At 52.0% G+C, this 22,281-nt stretch overlaps 1 protein-coding gene across 4 annotated transcripts in view; it reads right to left on the bottom strand.

The window, feature by feature from the left end:
• Positions 1–1,564: 1,564 nt before the first annotated feature.
• The window catches only part of RHPN1 (rhophilin Rho GTPase binding protein 1), a 42,274-nt gene continuing 21,557 nt past the window's right edge, over positions 1,565–22,281 (bottom strand). For 3 of the 4 annotated variants that reach the window (XM_080381111.1, XM_080381112.1, XM_080381114.1), the window contains 6 exons: positions 20,442–20,561; positions 18,036–18,230; positions 17,667–17,743; positions 16,467–16,613; positions 15,017–15,175; positions 1,565–14,860 (listed from right to left, as the gene is read on the bottom strand). In XM_080381111.1, the coding sequence (XP_080237237.1) occupies positions 14,666–14,860; positions 15,017–15,175; positions 16,467–16,613; positions 17,667–17,743; positions 18,036–18,230; positions 20,442–20,561 (893 nt within the window). In that variant the 3' untranslated portion in view covers positions 1,565–14,665. The remainder of the gene's footprint in view (positions 14,861–15,016; positions 15,176–16,466; positions 16,614–17,666; positions 17,744–18,035; positions 18,231–20,441; positions 20,562–22,281) is intronic. The other variant, XM_080381113.1, reaches the window with a different exon arrangement.

The following is a 22,281-nucleotide window of genomic DNA, read 5'->3' as shown; positions in this document are numbered from 1 at the left end:
AGGTGCCTGGGAGCTCTCTGTGGGTTTCTGGGGTTGCAGGAATATGAGCAGTGGCACTTGCTCAGTGATGTTGGGGGACATCATCCAGTCCCTTCTGGCTTAAATCCATGCAAATCTGGTCACACCACAAAAATCCTTCCTGGTTGTCATGAGTGAGCCCTGCATTAAGCAGGGATGAGCACACAGAAAAGACTCCATGGAGGGGGGTCAGATGGGGGATAACATGAGTGGGCCTGCTCATGGGAAGAGGGCAGGATGCTGGGGTTCATTTCCCAGCAAGGATTCCCCTGAAAAAGACCCCCTGCTGCTGGATGCCCTGGGAAATGGGGTTCATCGCTACCCTACGCCTCAGTTGCAGAAAGGGGTTCAGACTGCTGGCACCTGGTGGCAGTGCTGCAAGACACAGAGCTGTGTTGGACATGTTCTGCAGATGCCTCTTGTCTCTGAAATTCTGAATTTTCCCTCTTTGAAGCTGCCCCCAAAGCAAGGCAGCCCCACAGCGGGGAGCACGTGAGGAGGTTTGAGGGCGTGCATGTCTGTAGGACCATTCCTGGTCATCAGCACCCTGTTAGGCTGGACCTCTCTCATCTTGCACTTTCTGGTCTGAGTCTTGCACAAACCCTTTATGTTCTCAAGATGCACGGGGATGAGGAAAGGGTTAAGAGGATTTAGAGCTGCTCAGGCCTCCCTGCTGTGGGGTTGGCAGCCCCCCACCATGGTCTTGGGGTGAAAAGGAGGGCTGCAGGTTAAGGACACCCTAGGGAAGGCTGCCTCGCACGCAGCCCATTTCTAAAGGTTTTTTCCAAGCCGTGCTTTATTTACCTGTTCAATATCAGAGAGCAATTCCCACTGCAGCCTTCACATTACACACTACAAAGTGCTAACTCTGCAAAACACGGCTTCCTCCTAAAGGAGCAAATGCTATAACACCCTGCACCCCACTGGTGCATGAGGCTCCTGTGCACCTCCAAAAATGCCCCACGAGGGGCCTGCAGGCTGCACGAGGGCATCTGCATATGGATTTGCACACACAGCATCTTCCCACTCACACACAAATAGCGTGCATTTGCACGCTCGGAGATGGATGGCAGCCCCACATGCATGCCTGCAGCAAAGCTCTATTCAAGGCACGTTGCAAACATACACTGAGTGTGCACACACAGAGCTGGAGGAGAATTTGCCCAGATGCTGCCTGGATGGGGGCTCCAATGCTCTTGTCCTGTCCCCATCTGGCTCTGAACCTGTCCCTTGGAGGCTGTCCAGGGAGGTGTGGAAATTGGTGCCCACTGCAGCAATGGAGACCAAGGGGAAAGCAGAGGACAACATATGAAGGGGCAAACACACATGTGCCAGAGCTCTGTATGTTGCTATTATTATTTTCCAGTAGGGTCTGGGTGAGCTCCAGGGAGAAAAGAGGCTGAGAAACCACTGCCAGGATAAGGAGATGCTACAGGGTGGAGAGTTCTGTAGATCACTTTGCCACCAGCAATGTGCCTGTGACCCACGGCGGAGAGACAAGTCACAAAAGACCTCACTTAGCCCTGGGAGCTCCACAGCTCCATGGGCAGTCCAGGGGCCCTTGAGCTACTGGTGGATCCCATCTGTGGTGTGACACCCCTGTCCCTCCTCAGCCTAATGATTTGCAGCACTCTTGATTGCATCTGCTGTGGTACTGGCTCGTGCGAAATCCCATCTCATCTCTACTGGCAGATTCGGATGTGTCCAGAGGCAGGAAGGAGGACGGACGATCATGGGTATCACAAGCTGCGATCCCTCGCTGCAGCTCCGTCCCCCAAACAGGTGCCTCTCCCTGGGAGTCAGGATATTGCCCAGGGTTTTCTAGTACAGGGGAGGCCCTGGCGTCCCCCCCTGCCCACTGGTGACAGATGTGCTCATCTGCTGACAGCTCATGCTGCCGGTGGCTCTTCTCCTCATGCCGGGGTGATAAATGGATTTACCCTGCATGAAATTGCTGGCAGCAGCTCGGCCAATCCATCAGCTACTCCTTGCTCACCACTTTTCAGTTCCCCAGGTGAGCTTGGTATCCACAGCCTTTCCCTGAGGCTCAGAAAGGCTGAGGACAGGGATAGGGATGGGTACAGAAGGAGCTGGGGTCCAGGAGAGCGACGACATCCTGGTGGAGTTCACCCCATGAGCTCCCCAGGGCTTGGCATGTGGTTTCAGTGCTTATAAACCAACCATAAAGCATCTTCACATCTACATTTTTAATGCCAGATTTTTTATTTCAAACCACTGGGTATCACCCCAGTTGTGTGATGAGTCTTGGCCCCTTAGAGAGCTGATCCAAGGTGGGGTCAGATCTTCCCTCCATCCCTGAGGCTGACAGAGCGGTGGGGAGACAGGTTGTGGGGTGGTGGAGAGGTATGGTGGGGCCAGGGGGAGGTGGTGGGTGGAGGATCATGTTGAGGAGCTGCTCCCTGCTTTGAGCTCATGCTCGTGCTTGCCAGATCCAGACTCTGTAGAGCGTGAGGACTGGTGCTTGTTCTCGCATTTCCAATGGAAACCCGTCTGCTCTGGAGGAGCCAGCTTGCCTGGTACTTTTTCTGCTGAAGCCTGGATGCTGGGACAGGGAAAATCCTCCCTAGGAGGATGCTGCAAGGAAATAATGGGGAAGTTGGGGGGGGCTGCAGCCAAGCCTGGTTTTGGGTTGTCCTCATGGCATGGGGCAGCAGGTGTGGATGTCGCACTGTGGACCTTGACCTGGATTTGGATGGGGATATTCATTCAAAGGGATGGGGAGTGTTGACAGCAGGGTTGAAACCTGCAACCACAGCCAGGAGAAACATGAAATAAGCCAAGTCCTCCTAAACCAGGGATGCCCAAACCCCCAGCCAGGGCTTCAGGATATTATAAATGCTTCCACCCAGGGAACGTGCTGATTCACTTTTATTGGTTTCAGCTGAGCTGAAACCTTTTCCTGTCTCCTCTTGCCCTAGACATGCATTCGGATGCTGGCTGCCAGGCTGGGAACCATTTCTTTCTCACCTGCAGCAGCAGAAGGGGAGGAAGAGCAAGGACGGGACAGAAGGGAGATTACAGCTCACGGACCAGGGATTGCACAAGGTTCCAGCCCAGCTGTAAGCAAAGAGTCTCTTGTTCTTGACAGGTGATCTTTAAGAAACCAACTGGGCTGCTCTGACAGCTTACAACAAGCATCCTGGTGCCCTAGAAAGGGTGTGCTTGGTGAGGGGACCCCAAGGTGCTGCACCCACCCAAGCATTGCTCTTTGCTACCATAGCATGGTGTTGGGGCTCAATCAATATCTCTGGATATAAAGAGCCGCAGCATCAGCATCAGCGTGGGCTTGGGCAGGGTAATGGATGGGAAAAGCCAGTTCAGTGAGAGGGGAAAAAAAAAAAAGAAGAAAAAAAAATCAATTGGCAGGATTGAGATGACATCATATCGCCATTATTATATCATCAGCTCCTCGCTGCTGATTTATCGCTTGGGCAATCACTCTCTTTCTACACCCTCCAGCCTCAGCTCAGCATCTCCTGCCCTACTTACACCAGAGCTCTCAAAAATCAGCTCTTGGGTTAAAAATCAGAGACCAGGGCCATTACGTGACCTGTGACATCCCTCTGGCCTCCTCATCCTCTGCAGGTGTCCCCAGAGGGATTTGGGGAAAACAATGCTGCTGATTCTTCACTATTTGTCTTTTCTCCCGGGCGTGCTGGTGCTTCCTTTAGGGATGAGCCTCTGCCTGAAGGCTTCCTGAGCCTGTGTTGATCTCTTTGCCCTAATCATGTGTTCACCCTTTGCCTTTCTTTCTGTGGAGGGTAACACAGAAAGAAGAGCCCAGCCCCCTTTGAATGGCCAGATCTTTGGTGGTGGGATCAAAAACCTTCTTTCAGATCTTCTGATGCATCATCTGTTACACCTGTCCTGGTACCAGGACAGAAATTCAGCTTGTTGGCTTCCCCAGCCTCCTTTCCCATCCCCTTCTATTGAGTGTTGGTGGAGGTGACATCAGCACAGAACACCACCTGCAACATTTCACTGTGTATATCATAAAAACAAAGAATCATAGAGTGGTTTTTGTTGGAAGGGACCTTTAAGATTACCCAGTTCCAACCCCCTGCCATGGCCAGGGACACCTTCCACTAGACCAGGTTGCTCAAAGACACATCCAATATGAATGGGAATATGGAAGGAAAAAGGCCACGGTGCAGATGCCACCTCTAGCTACAGTTTTCTCTTAAATCACATAAATAATCACCAGTGTGATTTAAATAAAAGGGGGAAAAAAAAAACCCAACACACCCACCACCCTCAGGAGAAAATAAACATGCCTCAAATCAGGTAATTAAGAAGTTCAAGTCTCTGTACAAACATTAGCTCAGTAGCATGACACGTGTGGCAATTTTTAATGCTGTTCAAGCAATTTAATACGCATTTTAATATATCTGTGTTCTGTACAATATGGGGCCTGGGCAGGGAGGCTGATTTCGGCTCAGCAAGGATTAAATGATTTGGTTATATCGCATAAGCAGCTGAGGAAATGCCACCTCCCATCCCTCAGCCTGGCGATTAGAGAAGATAAGGGCCAGCAGCAGACCCAACCCAGCCATCTGACCCCACGTGCCTCAGTTTCCCCTCTCTGGAGAACAGACCGCTCCAAGAAAACAACAGCACGAGAGATCTGGGGGGCCTGTCTGCAGGGCCAAGCCAACTTGACGTGGGAAAATTCAAATTTTCATGCAGGGCTGAACTGAGTCCGAGCAAAGTCCCCTTAGCCCCAGGTCCTTGCAAGCCATGTAACCCTCCTCCCTGTATTTTGCAGAGCTCAGAGGCACCCTCCCAGCCTGACTGGCTGTTCCCTCTGTGGGGACAGGCACTGAAACCCCCAACCCTCCCAGTCCTGCCACTTGCTATTAATTTTTGAGCTTTGCCAGGCAGTGACTCACGGGGTTTTGCTCACGTCCCACTGTAGCCTTGGTGCAGCCATCACTTTCCCTCTGCTGCTAATTTTGTTGCTTTGTTCACAATAAAAACAAAAGGGTAGCAGTCGTGTTTGTTTTGGCAGGACTGATTTCCCTGTGAAGTCCCTCGGCCGTTTTTATTGCGGTGACTGCGCTGCAGGAACAGCCCCCCTGCCTCACCACTAAACCCAGGTTCCTTATCCCATCCCCAGAGCTCAGCACTTCCAGGCTGCAGCGGCGCTGAGGCTGCACAATCTCATTGCACCTGTCTTCCTCCCAGGTTGTGCAGCATCCAGATGTGCAGGGCTCAGTTTTCAGCTGTGCTGTATTCGGTATACAGCTGTGCCAGGCTCCGAGTTCTCATAGAGAGCTCAGCATCCGGGTGTGCTGGATTCACTATCCAGCTGTGCCAGGCTCCTTGTGCCTGTGTGGGGCTCCGCACCAGCTCACACAGAGCTCAGAATCAGTCCTCAGAACATCCAGATGTGCACACCTCAGCATCCAGCTGTGCCAGGGTCATATCCAGCTGTGCAAGGCTCCTCATCTCTGTATAGGACACATCACCAGCCTAGCACAGCTCAGCATCCAGCTGTGCAGAGTATCAGAGCACAGCAAGCAGCGAGTAGGATTCAGCATCCAGCTGTGCGGGGCTCAGTGCTGGGCTGCCCTGGGGCATCCTGGCCCTGGCGATGAAACAGGCTCGGCCACACGCTGGACATCCCCACAAAAGGCAGGAGTTCAGGGAGAGGCAGAGACAGTTCATAGCCAGCAGCTGACAACAGGGACTTGCCACAGGGAAAGGGCAGGGAAAGTTTGGGCAGAATGGAAATTTCATCAAATTCAGTTTCATCACTGAAATATCATCAGGCTGAGATCTTTCCTCAGGGATTTTTAATTTTTTTTTTAACAAAACATTTCCAGTGAGTGTTTCCATGACTGAAAGAGCTACCTGTGTGTTATTGGGGGTTGCAGTTTGGTTTTCTTTCAAAAGTCAAGGACCTTACAATCCTGGATCTTATGGCACGGGAAGTGCTGCACATCAGTGTATTCACTAACCATGGTTGCAGCATCCGTGTGTCTCCTCTTGGCACCTTGCAGCATCATCAAGGGGTTAATGAGGGATGCAGGGGAGGCAGAGGGGGCCTTTGAGACCCCACCAACTTGCTGGCTGTGTGCCAGCAGCCTGGACCATGCTCCTCAGCTGAGCTGGTGGCTGGAGGTGGCAGATGCCACCACCCTGCCCTGCCACACGGCTCTGGAGGCAGCCGTTTCCCCAGGGCTTGGCAGCGCAAGGTTATGGACTCTCCGATTTTTAATTAATGTGATTGACTCAGTGCATGTTGAGAAAGGGGAGGGTTGGGGACGGGAAATTGTCCCTTTGAGGGACAAACCCTGACAACCTTGTCATCCCCAATTAGCAGGTAATTACCTCAATGACGTACATCTTTATTAATCCAATTAATAGAGCGGGTGGCGTGACCTCAGCAGATCTGCTGACTCAGGGTGATGCTCGCCAGGAGGGGATGCAGGAAGGGGGTGAAGGAAGGAGTGAATTCCTACTCTTCTGACCCCTCTTCTTCATCACTAATTAGACTGGCTATTTGCAAGCCCACATGCTGGCGTGGTTCAAGCAGACAGGGATGTCTCCCAGCCTGATCCCAACCGTTTCTTCTTTCATTCCCCCTTTCCCTACCTGCCATCCATCTGCCTTCTTGTGTTTGTCCCTTCATCCATCCACCTTCCAACAGACACTTCTCTGGGGAGAAATAACCGTATTTCAGGGTGTCTAGCCCCAAATAGTGGTGATCCAAGACATGGGGATATCTCCCAGTCTGGAGTGTTGAGCTCATCCCTGGTGACTTCTTTAAAGGGCTGCAAAGGCCTCAATGTACAAAGCTTCCCTTGATGGAGAAAAGCTCAGTGCTGGATGACAGGATAGATGGAGAAACAGATGGATGGACAGATGGATCAATGGAAGGATAGAGGTGGGTAGATATATGGATAGATAGAGTGATAGGTAGATAGATGGGTAGATAGGTGGATAGATGGACTGGTAGATAGATGAATGGATAGATGGATGGAGAGATAGACAGAGAGATGGATAGGCTGACACGGGTAGGTGGATGGATAGATAGACAGATGGATAAATAGGTAGGTAGATAGGCGAAGAGTCAGTCTGATAGAGGTGAACGAATAGATGGATGGATGTGTGGATGGATATTGATGGGGCTGAAGCAAATGGATTGATGATGCCAGTGTGTATGTATATTTACATGGGACCAGGTGTCTAGGAACCTATGGGAATAGCTGGACAGACTGATGGGTCACTGGAGGGCCACTTGCAGGCTGGACGGGTGGGGAGACACTCAGATCAATTGCCCAGGCCATACCTCTGGTGAGGCCACCGTGGAGTGCAGGCAGCTGATGCCGCTCAGTATAGATGGCAGTGCAGCCTGCACGTGCTGATGGACTTTGTGGACCGTAGCCACTTGTCCTGGCCAATTGTAAAGGGGACACCTTTGCAAAGCCAGCGGAGGTACACCACAAATGGGGATGCCCCCTCTCATGCAAGGGATAGTCCCAGGGATCTGGTGGTCTCACCCAGGGAGGAAACACTGTGACAGTCCCATGTCCCTAGGGTCACCAGCTAGGGTGGGATTTGCTGCTGGGCACTAACCAGGCAGGGCAGGGGCAGGGGAAGGCAGAGTGAGCTCTTTTTTTTTCATAGCTCTCTTGTGGAGCGACCTCTCCTCTGTCTTTCCCCACAGATGGAGCCTCAATTAAATTCGGAAATACATTTTTTAATAGGACTTTCACCTCAGCTCCCTCCCGGGCTATTAAAGCCATTATGGCAGAGTTAAGTAAAGAACTAGCGGCCAGGCAATAAGCTTGAGAGCCTCTGTTGCTGTCATCATATGTTTATGGCCCAGGCAATGTTTGCTTTATTAAAGATTCAGGAGCCATTTCCGAACGGCTCAGTTCTGTCCTTCCCATTAAAGACTGGGCCTAGGTGAAGGAGGCTTTTTGTGACTGCAGGGAAAAAGAGGACTGTTCCTGAGACGGGGAAAAAACCAAGATGAGTTTGTTGGGAGAGTCTAGGGACATGGCAGGAGTTGCTCCGTGACAGGAGAGAAAGAGGGAAGAGGCAGAGCAGAGAGATGCACCCCACAGCACTGCTTTACATTTATTGCCTCAGGGTGCTGCGGATACTGGACCCTCCATATGCTGCAGGGTTTATTTGCCCCTGGCCCCCAGGAGCTGAGCAGGACCCACAGGTCTTGCAGGGTCATGCAGGCTGCTGGCTTTGCTCAAAGCAAGGGCAAATCCCTGCCTGGCCCAGCCACTGCCTCCAGCCATGCAGAGGGAGGTCACACCAGCTGGGCTTGCTCCAGGCTGTTGAGGGATCCCCACTGAGTACCAGGACCCTGAAAGCCCCCTTTCCTCACACCATGACCATCTTGCTCCATAGCGCAACACCCCTGACCTGCAGCATGATCCTCTTTCTCAATAGCATAACTCCATTGTGCTATAGCATGATCTCCTTGCCCCACAGCATGGCCCTCTTGCCCTTGGTGCTTGGTGTAGACCTGGACTTTCTCCCAGTGTATCCCAGAGCCCGTGAAAGCCCCACATCTCTGGTCCAGCCTCCGTCTCCTACACCAGTGGAGTTTGTGCCACAGTGGCAACTTGTCCATGTCTTGTTGCTGCTATTGCAAAAAGATGGTCAGAGGCAGCTCCTCAAGTTGGGATGCAAATCCTGAAGTGGAGCAGCTTTGTACTAGGTCTAGAGTAAAAATTTTGCAGATTAAAATAAGAAATGGGAGCTGTGTGGAAGCTATCAACGTGGAAAAGGTGACCCATAATGCCACAGGACAAGTTCCGGGGATGACTCCAGTAGAGGACCAGAATCCTCCCCCACCCTCTTTTGGACTACAGAGTACAGACTCTTCAGAAACATTCATGTCCCACAGAAAACAGGGCACAAGGGATCAAAGGAGGTTCCTCCTCTACTCCTGTCCTGCTGCCAGACCATGTCCACCTGGGCCAGGTATGAACTTCCTCTGTGCACAGAAAGGTGGTCAAGCACGCAGGGATGGGGAGGTTTCCCCAGCCACTGCTTTTGTCCCTGGTAGGAAGCAGTTGAGGATGACAGGGCCTGGGGACAGGCAGGTACCTGGCAGGTCCCTGCTCATGGCAGCTTGCTTTCCCTCCTCTCCCAGCAGCACTTTGCCCACCGGGCAGATGCAAGAAGACTTGCTGTCCGGCAGCATTAAGGCAATTGCTAAAGCAAGAGCTGACTTGGGTGCAAGTGCGTAGATCACTTTGCGCAGTCATGTGCACGGAGCTACATGCGTGGGAGTATGGGGCAATCTGGGACTCAAGCACCGTTCCACCCTGTGCTGGGCTGGCTTGGGATGATGATGGGCTGGCTGGGCTGTGGGGAGCAGGATTCAGCGTGTACTGACTCTGCCCTCTAGTGCAGCGCTGCCAGTTTACAGAATCACAGACTGGTCAGGGTTGGAAGAGATCTCTGGAGATCATCTAGTCCAACCCCCTGCTAAAGCAGGTTCTCCCAGAGCAGGTTGCACAGTCACGTCCAGGCGGGTTTGGAATGTCTCCGGAGGAGACCCCACGGACTCTCGGGGCAGCCTGCTCCCGTGCTTTGTCACCCTCAAAGGAAAAAAGTTCTTCCTCATATTCAGATGGAACCTCCTGTGTTGCAGTTTGTGCCTGTTGCTCCCTGTCCTGTCAGCGGGCACCACTGGAAAGAGCCTGGCCCCATCCTCCTGATGCTCACCATTAAGGTATTTGTATGCATGGATGAGGTCCCCTCTCAATCTTCTCCAGGATGAACAGGCCCAGCTCTCCCAGCCTTTCCTCATAAGGGAAAGATATCTGCTCCATCCCCTCACTGTCTTTGTAGCCCCTCCACTGGACCCTCCTCAGCAGTTCCCTGTCTCTCTTGAACTGGGGAGCCCAGAACTGGATACAGAATTCCAGGTGCTCCACCAGCTCCTGAACCTGCTGGTCTCTCCCCTGCAGCCTCCAGTGCCTTGACCTGAAGTCCAGCCTTGACCTACCTGGCTCTGCTACCCTGCTGGTGGCTTCGCACCCCTGTGGCACAGCCCCTCTCCTTTGACCTCATGCCTGATGAGCCTCCCAGTGCTGTTCGCTGCCAAAGCTTTAGCACCTCCAGGCTGCTGGGGAGCCCCGGCCAAAACGGGACCTTGTAAATCTCAGACAGCACCTTGAAAAAGCTTTTAGGATCGGCCAGGGGAGCAAGGCCCACACTTCAGCCCCAGCAGGGCCCAAGGGCCAGCTTGTAGGAGCAGGATGGGTGCTCCTAGTACTCCCAGAAAAATTTCACCCTTTCCTTTACAGGATGAATGGAGCTTGCTATGAATTCAGGGTGCTCTACCAGAGGATGCTGCACTGCAATACTTGGCTTTATTTCTTGCATACTTCCCCTGTAAGGACTTCACAGGATATATGGTTTAAAACTACTTTTTTTATGCCATGCTTCGCAATGCCCTGGTTTCCAAAGCGCCCCAGGGACACCCCTACTCACCCTCGGGTGGCAGGTGTGGGGTGCGGGTGCTGCGAGGAGCGGGCGCGTTGGACAGGGTGCTGCTGCCCTCCAGCGGGCTCGGGCTGGAGAGGAGGGTGGCAGCGGGCACCCCGCTCCGCACCCAGCACAGGGTGCTCGGGACGGCCAAGGTGGGATGTGGGGCTGAGGATGACACCTTCCATGGAATGGAGTGAGGGCCGGACAAGGGACCAAGTGGGCACAGCGTCTCTCCTCTTCCTAGGAGCTGGAGAAAGCATGCTCTGCCCAGTCCTTCTGAGATGACCCCGCTGATGCGTTCCTGGCCCAGCACTGTTTGAAAGCAGCACCAGATGCTGCTGAAGGGCCTGATCCCACTAGAAAAATTGCAAATTCAGTGTAGCAAGTAGCGAGAGCACCTTGTATGGCTGCAGCATCCCAGCACCAAACCACTCTGGACTGGGGGCTGCCAGCCCAGTAGCTGCTTTCGCTCTGTTACGCCCAGGAACATTCATTTGTAGCCAGTGACAGCTCCAGAGGAGCCATTATGGGTTATGGTGCCAACAAGCCATGAAGCGAGGAGGCAGAGGCCACAGCTCCAGACACTGCAGGTACCTTCTCTTCTATTAAGAGAGCTGTTGCATACTTACTGGAGGGGAAAATCAAAACACCTTCCCACTACTCTGGAAGGGCTGATATATGGGCTGGGAGATTTTTATTGTTGAGTGTGAAGCTCCAAGAGGAGGAAAATTCAATCTGAAAGGCAGTGAACTCTGCCAAATCCCCGTGGATTTGCTGAGCTCTCCCTGATGGGATTTCCAGGGTGGTGGGCACCAGTGTTTTCTGTCTCAAGGGCTCCAGAAATCAACAAGGGATAAAAACCAAACCAAACCCCTCTTTGCATCCTCTTTCTGGTCATAAGATGCCCCTAAGATTTACATTAATTGGTACCAGCCCAGGATGCCCAGACGGAGGAGCATTGCACATGGCCTCAGCTCCCAAGCTCCCCTGGAGCTCCTCTCTGCAGGGACAGAGGTTGAAGAAACCTCAAGTTTTGGTTACTGTAAAGCTGTTTTTGCAACGGTTCTTGTGCTTTCTACCCATGTTGCCCCCCACCCTGCCCGGATCCTACAGGACCCCTTCACCAGGTCCAGGATGGTCAAGATGGAGAAGACAAGCACTGAAAGATCTAGTTCCACAGTCTCTTGGCAAAGAGGGAGGGAGCAACAGGCTCTTGCTGATGGAACACACATCTCATCTGAAAGCATGTCATCAGAGGGGGAGGCAATCTCGGCTGTGGAGTCATGAGTTTCCCACATCCACTGAATGTAGGTGGGAAAAGGATCTACTGCAGCAGAAGAACTTACTGTGGGTGGCTTGAAAATCTTAGTAGTGCTTTGAGGTTGGTGCTGGGTACAGGAGCTCTGAGGAAAGGGGAAACACTTTAAATTACAAAATTATGTCATAAAAAGTCAGATGCTGTTTTAACCCTGGCTTGGTAGGCAGGAGAAATACAGGCTCCCCACCACCCTTTTAATACACTAACCCGATGCTGAAAGCATTGGCCCTGGTTTATTCCCATCTAAGGGTGTTTAAACCCACCTCTGTGTCTCTGAAGACGAGCTACTCACTCCTTTCACCTCCTGTGGGGTGCACGTTCCCTGAGCGAGCAACTTGTCTGGCTGCCAGGACCTATAGTCCAGCCCCACAGCCATGGGCTTGGTCATCCTCCCAGGATGGCAGGGGGGTGGCATCCAGTGAAACACAGATCCCCAAGGGAAAGTAGAGGGAGTTGTCCCATGTCAAGTCTTTGCTGCTTACCACACCAATGAGCTCCTCCAGCACGAGTGATGCCTTCATTCCCATTGATGGCCTCTTCCAAAAACAAAGGGTTTGGAAACTCTTTTAGAAATCCAAAACCAGCAGATCAAAATATGCTGTCTGAAGCCAAGATGACTTTCTTGAATGATTTCCTTCTTTTTTCCCCACAGGATCCAGCCTGAGCCTTGCTCCTCACCTCCCACATTACTTCCGTGAAATAACTCCTGCGACAAAGCCACCAACTCCTGTTACACCACACTGGAGATGGGGACAATTGGCTCACCAAGGGTTTAATCTGGATGCTTAGGAGCTTGGTTTGCCTTGCGTCAGGCTGAACTAAAGCCAAATGATCTCCCCCAACCTCAACAGCTCCAGGTTTATGTAAAAATGACCCAAAACTGACCCATTCTGGAGCTCAACCAGGGCTTGTTTCCCACCACAGCTGGTGCACCCAGTCCATCTGTAATCTGAAACAGAGATGCTACGCTAGAGTGTTTTCGCATCAGTGCTTTTTAATCCATAAAAGGTGAGTCCATGTACAAATTAAAAAAAAAAAGAAAAAAAAACAAAACAACAAACCAAACCACCGGTGTTAGGGAAATTATCCAACTTGCACAGAACACAACCCCTCCCTCCGCCAGTGCCAACAGAGGAGTTGGGTGACGCAGGTGGAAATGCGACACGCAGGCTCACCGCTTGTGCAGGCTTCTAAATAAATACATCTCCAGCTCGGAGACGTCCATGTTGGCAACACGTTTAGGACCGGGGGAAGATGCTGCTGGGATGCTTTAATGGCAAGGTGGCCTTTTCTGTGAACCTACCCCCTTTCCTTAGCACTCCCGCGCCAAGCAGCTGGCAAGATTACGTAGAAAATCTGACTGCACCAGATGGCCTCGGGGTGGCAGCCAGATCTGTAATCCGGTTTGGTGATGTCTCTGTCTATGGAGAGACCTCTCAGTCAATACTGCAGAGCTAGAAGCTCTCCTTTAGTTCTCCTTAAATAAAACTAGGGCCAAAAGCCTGGCATGTGGGCATTGAACCACCTAGAAGTACTCACAGTACAACCCTGGGGGGATGCTTTTGTGATGATATCCCGCTGCCAGTACATGTTTGCTTCTTTAAACTACTGCTACAAATTTGTCACGACTTAAAAAGTACAAAAATACAATTGCATCTCTGAAGGGTATTTTATACCTACCAAGATCATCCAAGCACTGAAGACCAGACAGCTCTTTAGCCTTCAGAAAAATAATGCACAAGGAAGAAATGGGATTGAGAAAATTTTGCCAATATATCTAAGTGTGTATTTGGAGTCTCCCAGCATTTCCAGTACAATTACCAAGATGCATGTATCCATCAGCCCAGCTCGGGTATGAATGCTGACAGCATAGTGTTAGGGTATTAGCAACGTGTGCAAGATCCAATACTAGCACAAATTTAGTAGTTTAATAATCTGGAGGAGCTATCTTCCTGGAATTTTAATCTCATACCAAGAAAGAAACAAGGCTCTTAGCTATTAATCTACTCACATATTTAGGGCAATCCACCTCTACTGATTAAAAACAGCGAGACAACAAATGCACATTAGAGTCTTTCCCTTTTCTTCCAAAGAAGCAGGCTGTGCAGCTGGGCTGTATTTGCTGGGACAACCTGGGCGTTCATTTAAAAAAAAGAAAAAGCACTAAAAAAATGGTCAAACCCATTCTAACTTCAACCCCTTTCACTGGGACACCCCTAATTGGTACCACGGCAGAGATGCACAGCCCGGTGCTGTCTGGGCTGGGCTAGACCCCATGATGGGATCACCATAGGTCGTCGATGCCAATGCTATCCTCTCTCCCAAAAAAAGGGGCATTGAAGGTAGAGCTGCTGAATGATTTGGCTCTGCCAGCAGCTCTTGGTGAGCAGTAGCAGTGGTGCCGCCTTCTACCTTGCAGAGAAAGCCTAGGAGATGCTAAAGAGGGTTACAGCTTTTGCTTTAATGGCTGGGGTTTGGTTTGGCTGCTCCTCGACCTGAGCAGAAGACACAAACCAGTCCCTGCTTTACATCGAAGCACAGCTCCCCCCAAACCCCTTAAGAGCAGAAAGAAAAACAACAAACCCTTAAGAATAAATCAGTGTTTCCCCATATTGTTTAGCTGAGGATCGTTTAACGCAGGAGCTGGGAGATGGAGGAGTCCGGTGCTGTGCATCACTTGCCTCTTCGGAGAGGATCCGACCAGCGGCATGTCCCCGGGGCAGGGGGGTCCCTGCAGCACTGACACCAGCGCAGCCTGGACAGGCCACTGGTGCTTGCGAAGGTTCACAGACAGCGAGCCCCAGAGCTCGCGGGACACAACCTAGCCCAGAGGCCAATTCAGTACATGGCCTCATTGTCTCCCACCGCAGTGAAGGGGACACCATAGGTGCTCTTCTTGCTCCGCTTGCTCTTCTTGCTCCAGACCAGCAGTGTGCTAGCACTCTTGCTGTTCATCAGGCTCTTTCGGCTGTTCTCCTTGTTGCTCTTCAACATCCCGCTGCCCGAGGACATTGCTGCTGCCTTCTTGTCTGCCTGTATGGGAAGGGGAGCGGAGAGGGGTGTGAAGCCAGGGCAGCACCTGGGCTGCAAGTGTGATGCCCGGCTTCAGCCCTGCACCTCCAGCCTGGGAGCAAGACACTTGGGAACCTCTTCTGCAGTTTCCCACCTGAGGCTTGGGATGTGACTTACGGCTTTTGGTCCCTCCGAACCCTGCAGGGTTATCACACCAATCTCCACTCCCTCCTCCCCGGTGCTCTTCAGCAACTGCACCACCTCAGCGTGCTTGGACCACCTGCAGTCCTTGCCATTCACCAAGATGATGTAGTCTCCCTCCTTCAGCCCTGCTTCCTGCAGGGGAAGAGATAAGATGCACATGTGTGAGCTCATGGATACCACTGCACAGGGTCTGCTCGCTGTCCCCCCCCACTCCTTAGGTACCATTCCTTCAGAGATATGGGCCACAGGGAGGGGAGGGGTTCACCCTTCACCTACAGCACAAGACAGATGATGCCCTCACCATCCTAAAGATTTTACATCTGCTTTGCAGTGTGCACACAAAAGTAGGATGCTTTAAAGACTAAGCATCTCTTTTGCAGCTGCTGGAGATGGCCATGCTGGACATCCAGCATGTTATAAAATCCCAGCCCCGTGACTTGTTGCAGCCTTGCAAGAAGTGCATCTAGCTCTGACTCTTTAATAAAGGTTAAATGCTACAGGTCTCCAGAAAAGAAAAAAAAAAATTAAAATACTGCCTGCTAGCCTTGATCCTAGAGAAAACAGAGCAAGATCAGCAAGGTTCTTTGTATATCCTTCGCCCATATCAACACATCAACAAGACTCTTGACATGCTTAAAGGAAAGCACGTGCCAGCTCAGGGCTGTGGGCACAGCATCAGAGGTAGGAGAAACTCGGCCAGCACATGCAGGTTTAAAACCTTGTCCACACAGGGACACCTGCATTTCTGTGGCTGTCTGGAGTCCAATCCCACCCCAGCTGAGTGCAGTGACGCCCAGGGGACACAACTGTGGTCTAGATATGAACCATAAACAGTCTTGGAGAAGATTTTAGTCTCCCAAAAAGGGATTTGATTCTGCTGCTAAGGAGCATGTTGTTACAGAGATGCTGGGCTCTGGATGGTAGGGTTGATGCTGAATAGTGCTGAAGGAGGGGGATCACTTGCAGGCATCCCACCAGGATGCTCCAGCAAGCTTCTGCTGGAAAAGAGTTGCCTCTGATACATCAGAAAGCTCACACAGTGAGTTTTCACTGAGATAACTTGTGTTTCAGACTTTCCATCTTGTTCCATCCACTGTCACGCCCCAAAAATGGGGAAGAAGGGAGCTGGGTGCTTGCCAAAAAGAGGCTGCTAGCGTTTAAAAACTAAGCTAACCTCCATTTTTTTTCTTAGCTGTCTCCTAAAACAAACAAACAAACAAAAAAGCACCTCAATTCTTTTGTGACACCCACCCGCAAAGCCCTGGGCTGAGGTCTGGCAGGGATAAGTCTCCACCTGAGGATACCAATGCAATTACCAACTGAGCGTTAAGACCTAAAACCACCTGGGTACCCCTCTCAAGGCAACCCCTGACACCTCACTTCCAGCATCCCCATGGGGACAGCAAGAGCCTGGGGTACTCACGGCTGCGCAGCCCCCCGGGATGACACCAGCAATGAGGACGGGGGAGTCTCCTCGCAGTGTGAACCCAAAACCATTCTCTCCTCTCATCAGGTGGACTCGCCGCACTGGGTACCACTTGTTTTTGGCCGAGAAGACCGAAAGGGGCCCCTGGGGTAAGGCAGAAACACAGAAAGCACCTTTCTGTGCAAGAACAACTCCCTGGGGATGTGCAACCTTGCAAATGCCTGCTGATAGGGAGGAGGCACAGCAAGAAAGCCCGTCTTGCATTTCTTTAGGGATGTGATTTTGAGCCTGCTCTGTGATTTACCCTGCCTGCATACCCAAAAATGCAATTTATGCACCATAAAGCTAGCAGTACTTAAAAGCCCATGTCAGATGTTGACTTTTATGAGATGCAGCAGCAGTCTTGTGCAGGTTAGGAAGGACCTCGGGAGGTCTCTGGTCCAACTCTCTGCCCAGAGCTTAGGTCTGGACATCCTCCTGGCACTGCCCCACTCCTATAATGCAGGAGGAGGTGGTCTCGGCACAGTCAGTGAGCCGGCATCAGTTTAGACACTATAATCCTGGAGCAAACAAAACAGAAAGCCCTGGTGGGCAAGAGCTGGCTCCTTAATTCCCCACTTCAGGGGAAAAACCCCATCACCCAAGGAGGGGCGATGGGGGTTCAGGTTTTTCCCTGCTGCCGCAGAGATACCCTATTTCTCCCTGGAGTGCTATGCAGCCCTTGGGGTGCCTGGGGGACAGGGACAGCACAGCCAGGTCTCACAGCAGCCCCAAAGCTCAGCCCTTCTCCCTGGGACCCTGTCAGCCTAAAGACGGTAGGGATAAAGATTCTTTGGGATTTTCCTGGTGCCTCCCAGCTGGCATCATCCTGTCCCCAAAAAGCTTCCTCTAAAAGGTCCCTTCGGTCCTTGCCCACCCAAAACACCTGTGCCCACTCCCTCGTGCCCTGGAGGAGATTTGCAACCCATTTAGGTCTTGCACCGACAGATCTGCACCCTCCCAGCCCCCCTCCGGCACAGGTCCCTGCCTGCAAGAAGACAACTCATCCTCCTTGGAAAGCCGCCTGCAAGTGCAGCGGCTGCACCAGGAGAGGGAGAGGAGGCTGTGGGGAGGAAGGAAATCAGGCAAGCAGAGCATGCAGGGGAGGAGGAGATGTCTGCTCCCTTGGGGCAACCTCCATCCCGTAGCTGTACGTACCAGCCTGTGGAAGATGTCAGTCACCTTCACCTGGGAGAAGTTGGGGGATTTTATCTCTGGTTTCTGGTGCGTTTTGGCTAGTGGTAGGGAGACAAAAGCACATGCACAGGGGTCAGGTAGTTGCAGCAGCTGCTGCATCTATATTGTGCTCCCTGATGAGGGGTGGTATGACCCACAAGAGCCAGGACCTGCTCAGGTAGCTGCCAGACATGCAAACCAGAGCCCTTACTCCCACCTGTGACACTCCACCACTCTGTGCAGGTAGCTCTGGTCCACAGCGACATGCCATGAACTCCCCGTGGAGTTTGCCTACCCCATGCAACCTGCCACAAATCCCCTTCCCAGCTGCACCCCCAAAAAACCACTTACGGTGAACGTCCGGAGCATCTCCAGTTTCAAAGAAGTCCTCTTCGTGGTCAATTTCTGAGTATTTGCTCAGTGAGCGTTTGTGGGCAAAGGAGAGGACCTCCTGGAGAATATCCATCTTCCGCAGGATCTTGCACAAGCCGTGAATCCTCATGGCTTCCTCGTGCTTCATGATGGCTTTCTTCAGATGAGCCTTGCCTGCAAGGGAGCAGAAAGATCGCAGCCCAAGTGGAGCGGAGCAGCCCCGCCGCCGTTCCCTCTCCTCCCGCTCGGCTGCCCACGGATGACAGCAGCCCTGCGGCTGTATCACCCGATGTGACTCAGGGACAGCCCAGTCACATTCGCAGCCTGCCAGGCATTCAACACTCGCTAAATGGAGTAGGTCCCAGTCGTCAGCTCGAGCCCTCGAAGTAGGGCTGGGAAGGGACCTTGAAGGGTGACCTACTTCACTCCCCCGGCGCCAGTGGCAGAGCTGGCAGATGTTCCCAAAAAGCGCCAGCGAGGGAGCTGCCACCACGTTGCGCTGCCCCCGAAGTCCCTCCTAATGCTTAACCTCAATCTCCTCCACAAATTAACTTCTCTCCATTGCTTTGCATCCCCCGGGGGGACGCACAGAGAGGACAATCGAGCCCTGTCCTCCTAGTGACAGCCTTTTAGCTTCAGAAAGATGCAACACGTCTCCCTCTTTTCTGGGCTACGCAAAGCCTTCTCCTTGCCCCGCAGGTCCTGCTTTCCATCTTCAGCATCCCTTCTTGCTTTGCTCCTCTCAACTTGCCTTCAACGTGTTTCCACCCTCGTGAAAACGGAGCAGATGAAAAATGGCCAGAAGAGACGAAATCACGATGACCCACGGATATCAATGCGAACATCTCCTTTGCGAGAGACTGCAACCAAGATACCCGTATCCAATGCTAAACTACCGAAAAAGCTCGCTCTATATATGTACACGTCTCATAGAAACACGTGTGCCTGTAGCATTTCCAATTTTAGGACACACGGTGGCAACCTAACCCAGGGAGATGATCGGGATTCGCTCCAGACTTGGGAGGACCACAGCCAGCGGCCTGAAGGCCCTCCACTTTGCCCTGTGAGAAGTTGCAATCCAGGAAAGATTTTGAGGCTGGATGGAAAACAGAGAGGAAGAGACTCCTCCACAAAAACCGTATCAAATGCATCAACTATATTTTATCAAAGCACCCACTGTCAGCAGGAAAAAAAAAACAAACAACTAGATTTTAACGACTGTCAACGACTCCTGCTATTTCCAAGAGATTATGGGGAACACAGATTGGGCATGGAAATTGTGCAAGCTTATGTCTCCTCTGTTGAAGGTGGTGGAATATATTATGTCTGATAAAACGATGCTGTAAGACAAATAAGGAGACAAGGGAAGGGGGAAAAAACACCCTTCCAGGGGGATAATTTTATTGCTGCAAGCTTCTTCCCTTCCTGTAAGCCAAAACCACAGCTTCAGCTGGCATTTGCATGTTCATTTATCACCAGCAGACGCTGAATGGATCCCACTCCCCAAGAAGAGCAGGCAGAGCTCTGGGCTGATGCAAATTGTGAAACCAGATGACTGCAGCTGAGTGTGTCAGGGTGGTGTTACTGGTTCTGGGGCTTATTTAAGGAGTCTCCTCATGCACATCCTCCACCTCCTGTCACCAGCAGTGAAACCTGACCGAGCAGCTAGGACTTCGCTGGGGCCAGTGATACTACAAACTCATTCCTGGTGGGACCTGTCTCCTTTCACATGTGTGCAATGAGGGGAAAGAGCACCAGGAGGCAGCTCGTGGGGGAGGCAAATGGGAGACAACACCCCAAAATCAGGGTGCTGAGTCTGCTCTCACTTGGGGAGAGGCTGCCAAAACATGATTTCAGCTGAATAAGCAACGCTTTGTTTTTCCCCTGAAGCTGAAAATCCACATGGGAGGAAGTTCTCATTTCCCAAGCATTTTGATACAGCTAAAAATGCCACCCCCTGGCATCTGCTGTGTCTTCTTGTTATCAAGCCAAGTCAGGGACAAGCCCAAGCCAAAGAGCTTTCAGGATCTCTGCGTCCCTACGGATTTCTCCATGCTGCATTGGGTGATGCTACCTGGCTCAGGAAGCCTCATCGCCTGAGGTTTTACTGTCAAATTTGGCTGGACAGGTTGGTGCAAGCTGTGAGTTGGTCCTCAACATGCTAATAGGGAACTGTGATGTTTTCCTGCCTTCCTAAGAGAGGCTCTTTTCAAAGAAAGCCCCCCAAAAAGGTGTCTTTGCATGGTGGAGAACCTCCCCCAGCAGCTCATCATACATCTTCATGGAGACCATGCCTACAAGGCTACGGTTACAATGGGGCTCGCTGCCTGCGCATTGAGGTTTCATTCCAAGAACTGGGGGCTTTGCCCCCACTGATGTGCTTACCCAGCTTCCTCCTCTCCTCGGGGTCCTGCAGCAGGACATGGAGCGATGGCCCCTCTGGCATGGTGACGTGGAACTGGATAAAAGCCTTCTCCTGCTCTGGCAGTTCAGCATCAGATGCCACTGTGTAAAACAAACGGGTGGGGATGGGCTTTGAGAGAAGTCAGGGCGCTGCTTGGCCACCCAGACCCCCATGGCAGTGGGGACAAGGGGACCAGGAAGCCACATCCACATTCCCATGGCCCCAGTAACTTTAGCAGCAGCTTCCTCTCACCCAATCACACCCTGCAACAACCAAGACCTCACTGATGGGGAAAGGGATGAGTGATCACATTCAAGGCTGCACCAGGCTTTGAAACTAAGTGCAGGATTTGTTCTGTGCACAAGCAGAGGTATCCAGTTCTTGCTTCCTTCCCTCTGTTGCTCCGGTCTGGAAGCAGCATTGGAAATAAAGAGCTCTGGGGTTTCCCCACCTGGAGGGTAGTGACACAGAGCCAAGTCAGACAACTAAAACACAAGAGCAGAGCAGATTAAAGCGTAATTTGGGAGATGAGCCCTCCTTGCTGTGCCTGGGACCCCTGCGTGGGCAGGGAGCTTGCAGTACAATCAAGTGGGTCCTTCAACGGAGAAACCAAGATGAATACAGCTTGCACAGGTGCTCCAAGCACCATGCTGGGCTCTGTACATGTGCTTTTTACACCTTTATTTCCAGCCAAAGTTGTTCCTAATCCCCTTTCGCTCACAGGGAGCTCAGGGTTGCTTGGTAGCCTCCTTCTCTGGGTGCAGAATGCAGTAAGAAGCAACTCAGAGGGTTCCAGGGAGCTCTGTGGACTTGTTGGTCCAAATGGAAGATCCCAAAGCCTGGTAAGCACCCTGGCATTAGCATCCAGTGCGCTGGGAACCTGGCAGCTCCAGGGCTGGCTCTCCCCATGCCAGCCCTGTCTGTGCCAGCATCCCTAAGGGATTAAACTGCAGCATAAGGAATTTATTGCCGGCTGGTTACAAGAGCAAAAGATTTGTTATTCTGAACAAGGTGGTCAGGGAGAGGCAGCAAGCAGAAATGTGGGTTCTCAACAGTATGCTCTGGATAGAGCAAAAAAAAAAAAAAAAACACCTGAACACCTAAATCAGGCATCTCTTGAAGATTTGTTTCCTTCAGCACCTAAGGTTACCAGGACAAACAGCCTCAAAACATTAGGGGAAAAGTTTGTCCTGTCCCCTGTAACCGCATTCAAACACAGCTGCATCCCCATCCTCTGCTGTTTTCTGTCTTTAAGCTGCTCCAGCCCCATGACACCCTACTCTCTCCTGTCACAGCCCCAGCAGCTCTCCTTGCTCAATCCTGCTTCTGCAACGCCCACACAGCACAAGCCTGGCAGCAAGATTTAGGGCAGGCTCCGGAGTCGGGGGAGGATGCTGGGACAGTCTGGCAGCCATCACCGTCGGTGGCACAGCACTGCTTTCAGCAGCCATCCCCCAGAAAGGCTCCCAGCCTGTCCTCAGCCACCCCACCAAGCGACGGGTCAGCACCGCAGGACACAGCACGCATTGGCTGCCTGCCCCCAGATCCTCTGCCTGACCCGAAATTGCTTGCATGGGTGCCAGTGATGGCACAGATCGAGATCACAGGTCACATCCCACATCCACACTCCAGCTGGCTCCACAGATTCACGTCAGCCAGGCTCTGGCACAGCCACGTGTACCCTGCTGCAAGCACCCCACCACCCTGGGATTCCCAGAGCAGCCAGCCACAAGGCTGGCAATTAAATTTGAGGGGGTTGGGGTTTTTTTGTTTTTGTTTTTTTTTAAGCCCCCAGCTGGCCCACCTGCATTGGAGGATGCC

Source organism: Falco punctatus (genome assembly GCF_963210335.1).
Source record: "Falco punctatus genome assembly, chromosome: 3".
In the NCBI taxonomy this organism is placed as follows: domain Eukaryota; kingdom Metazoa; phylum Chordata; class Aves; order Falconiformes; family Falconidae; genus Falco; species Falco punctatus.
This window is presented reverse-complemented; position numbering and strand designations above follow the sequence as displayed.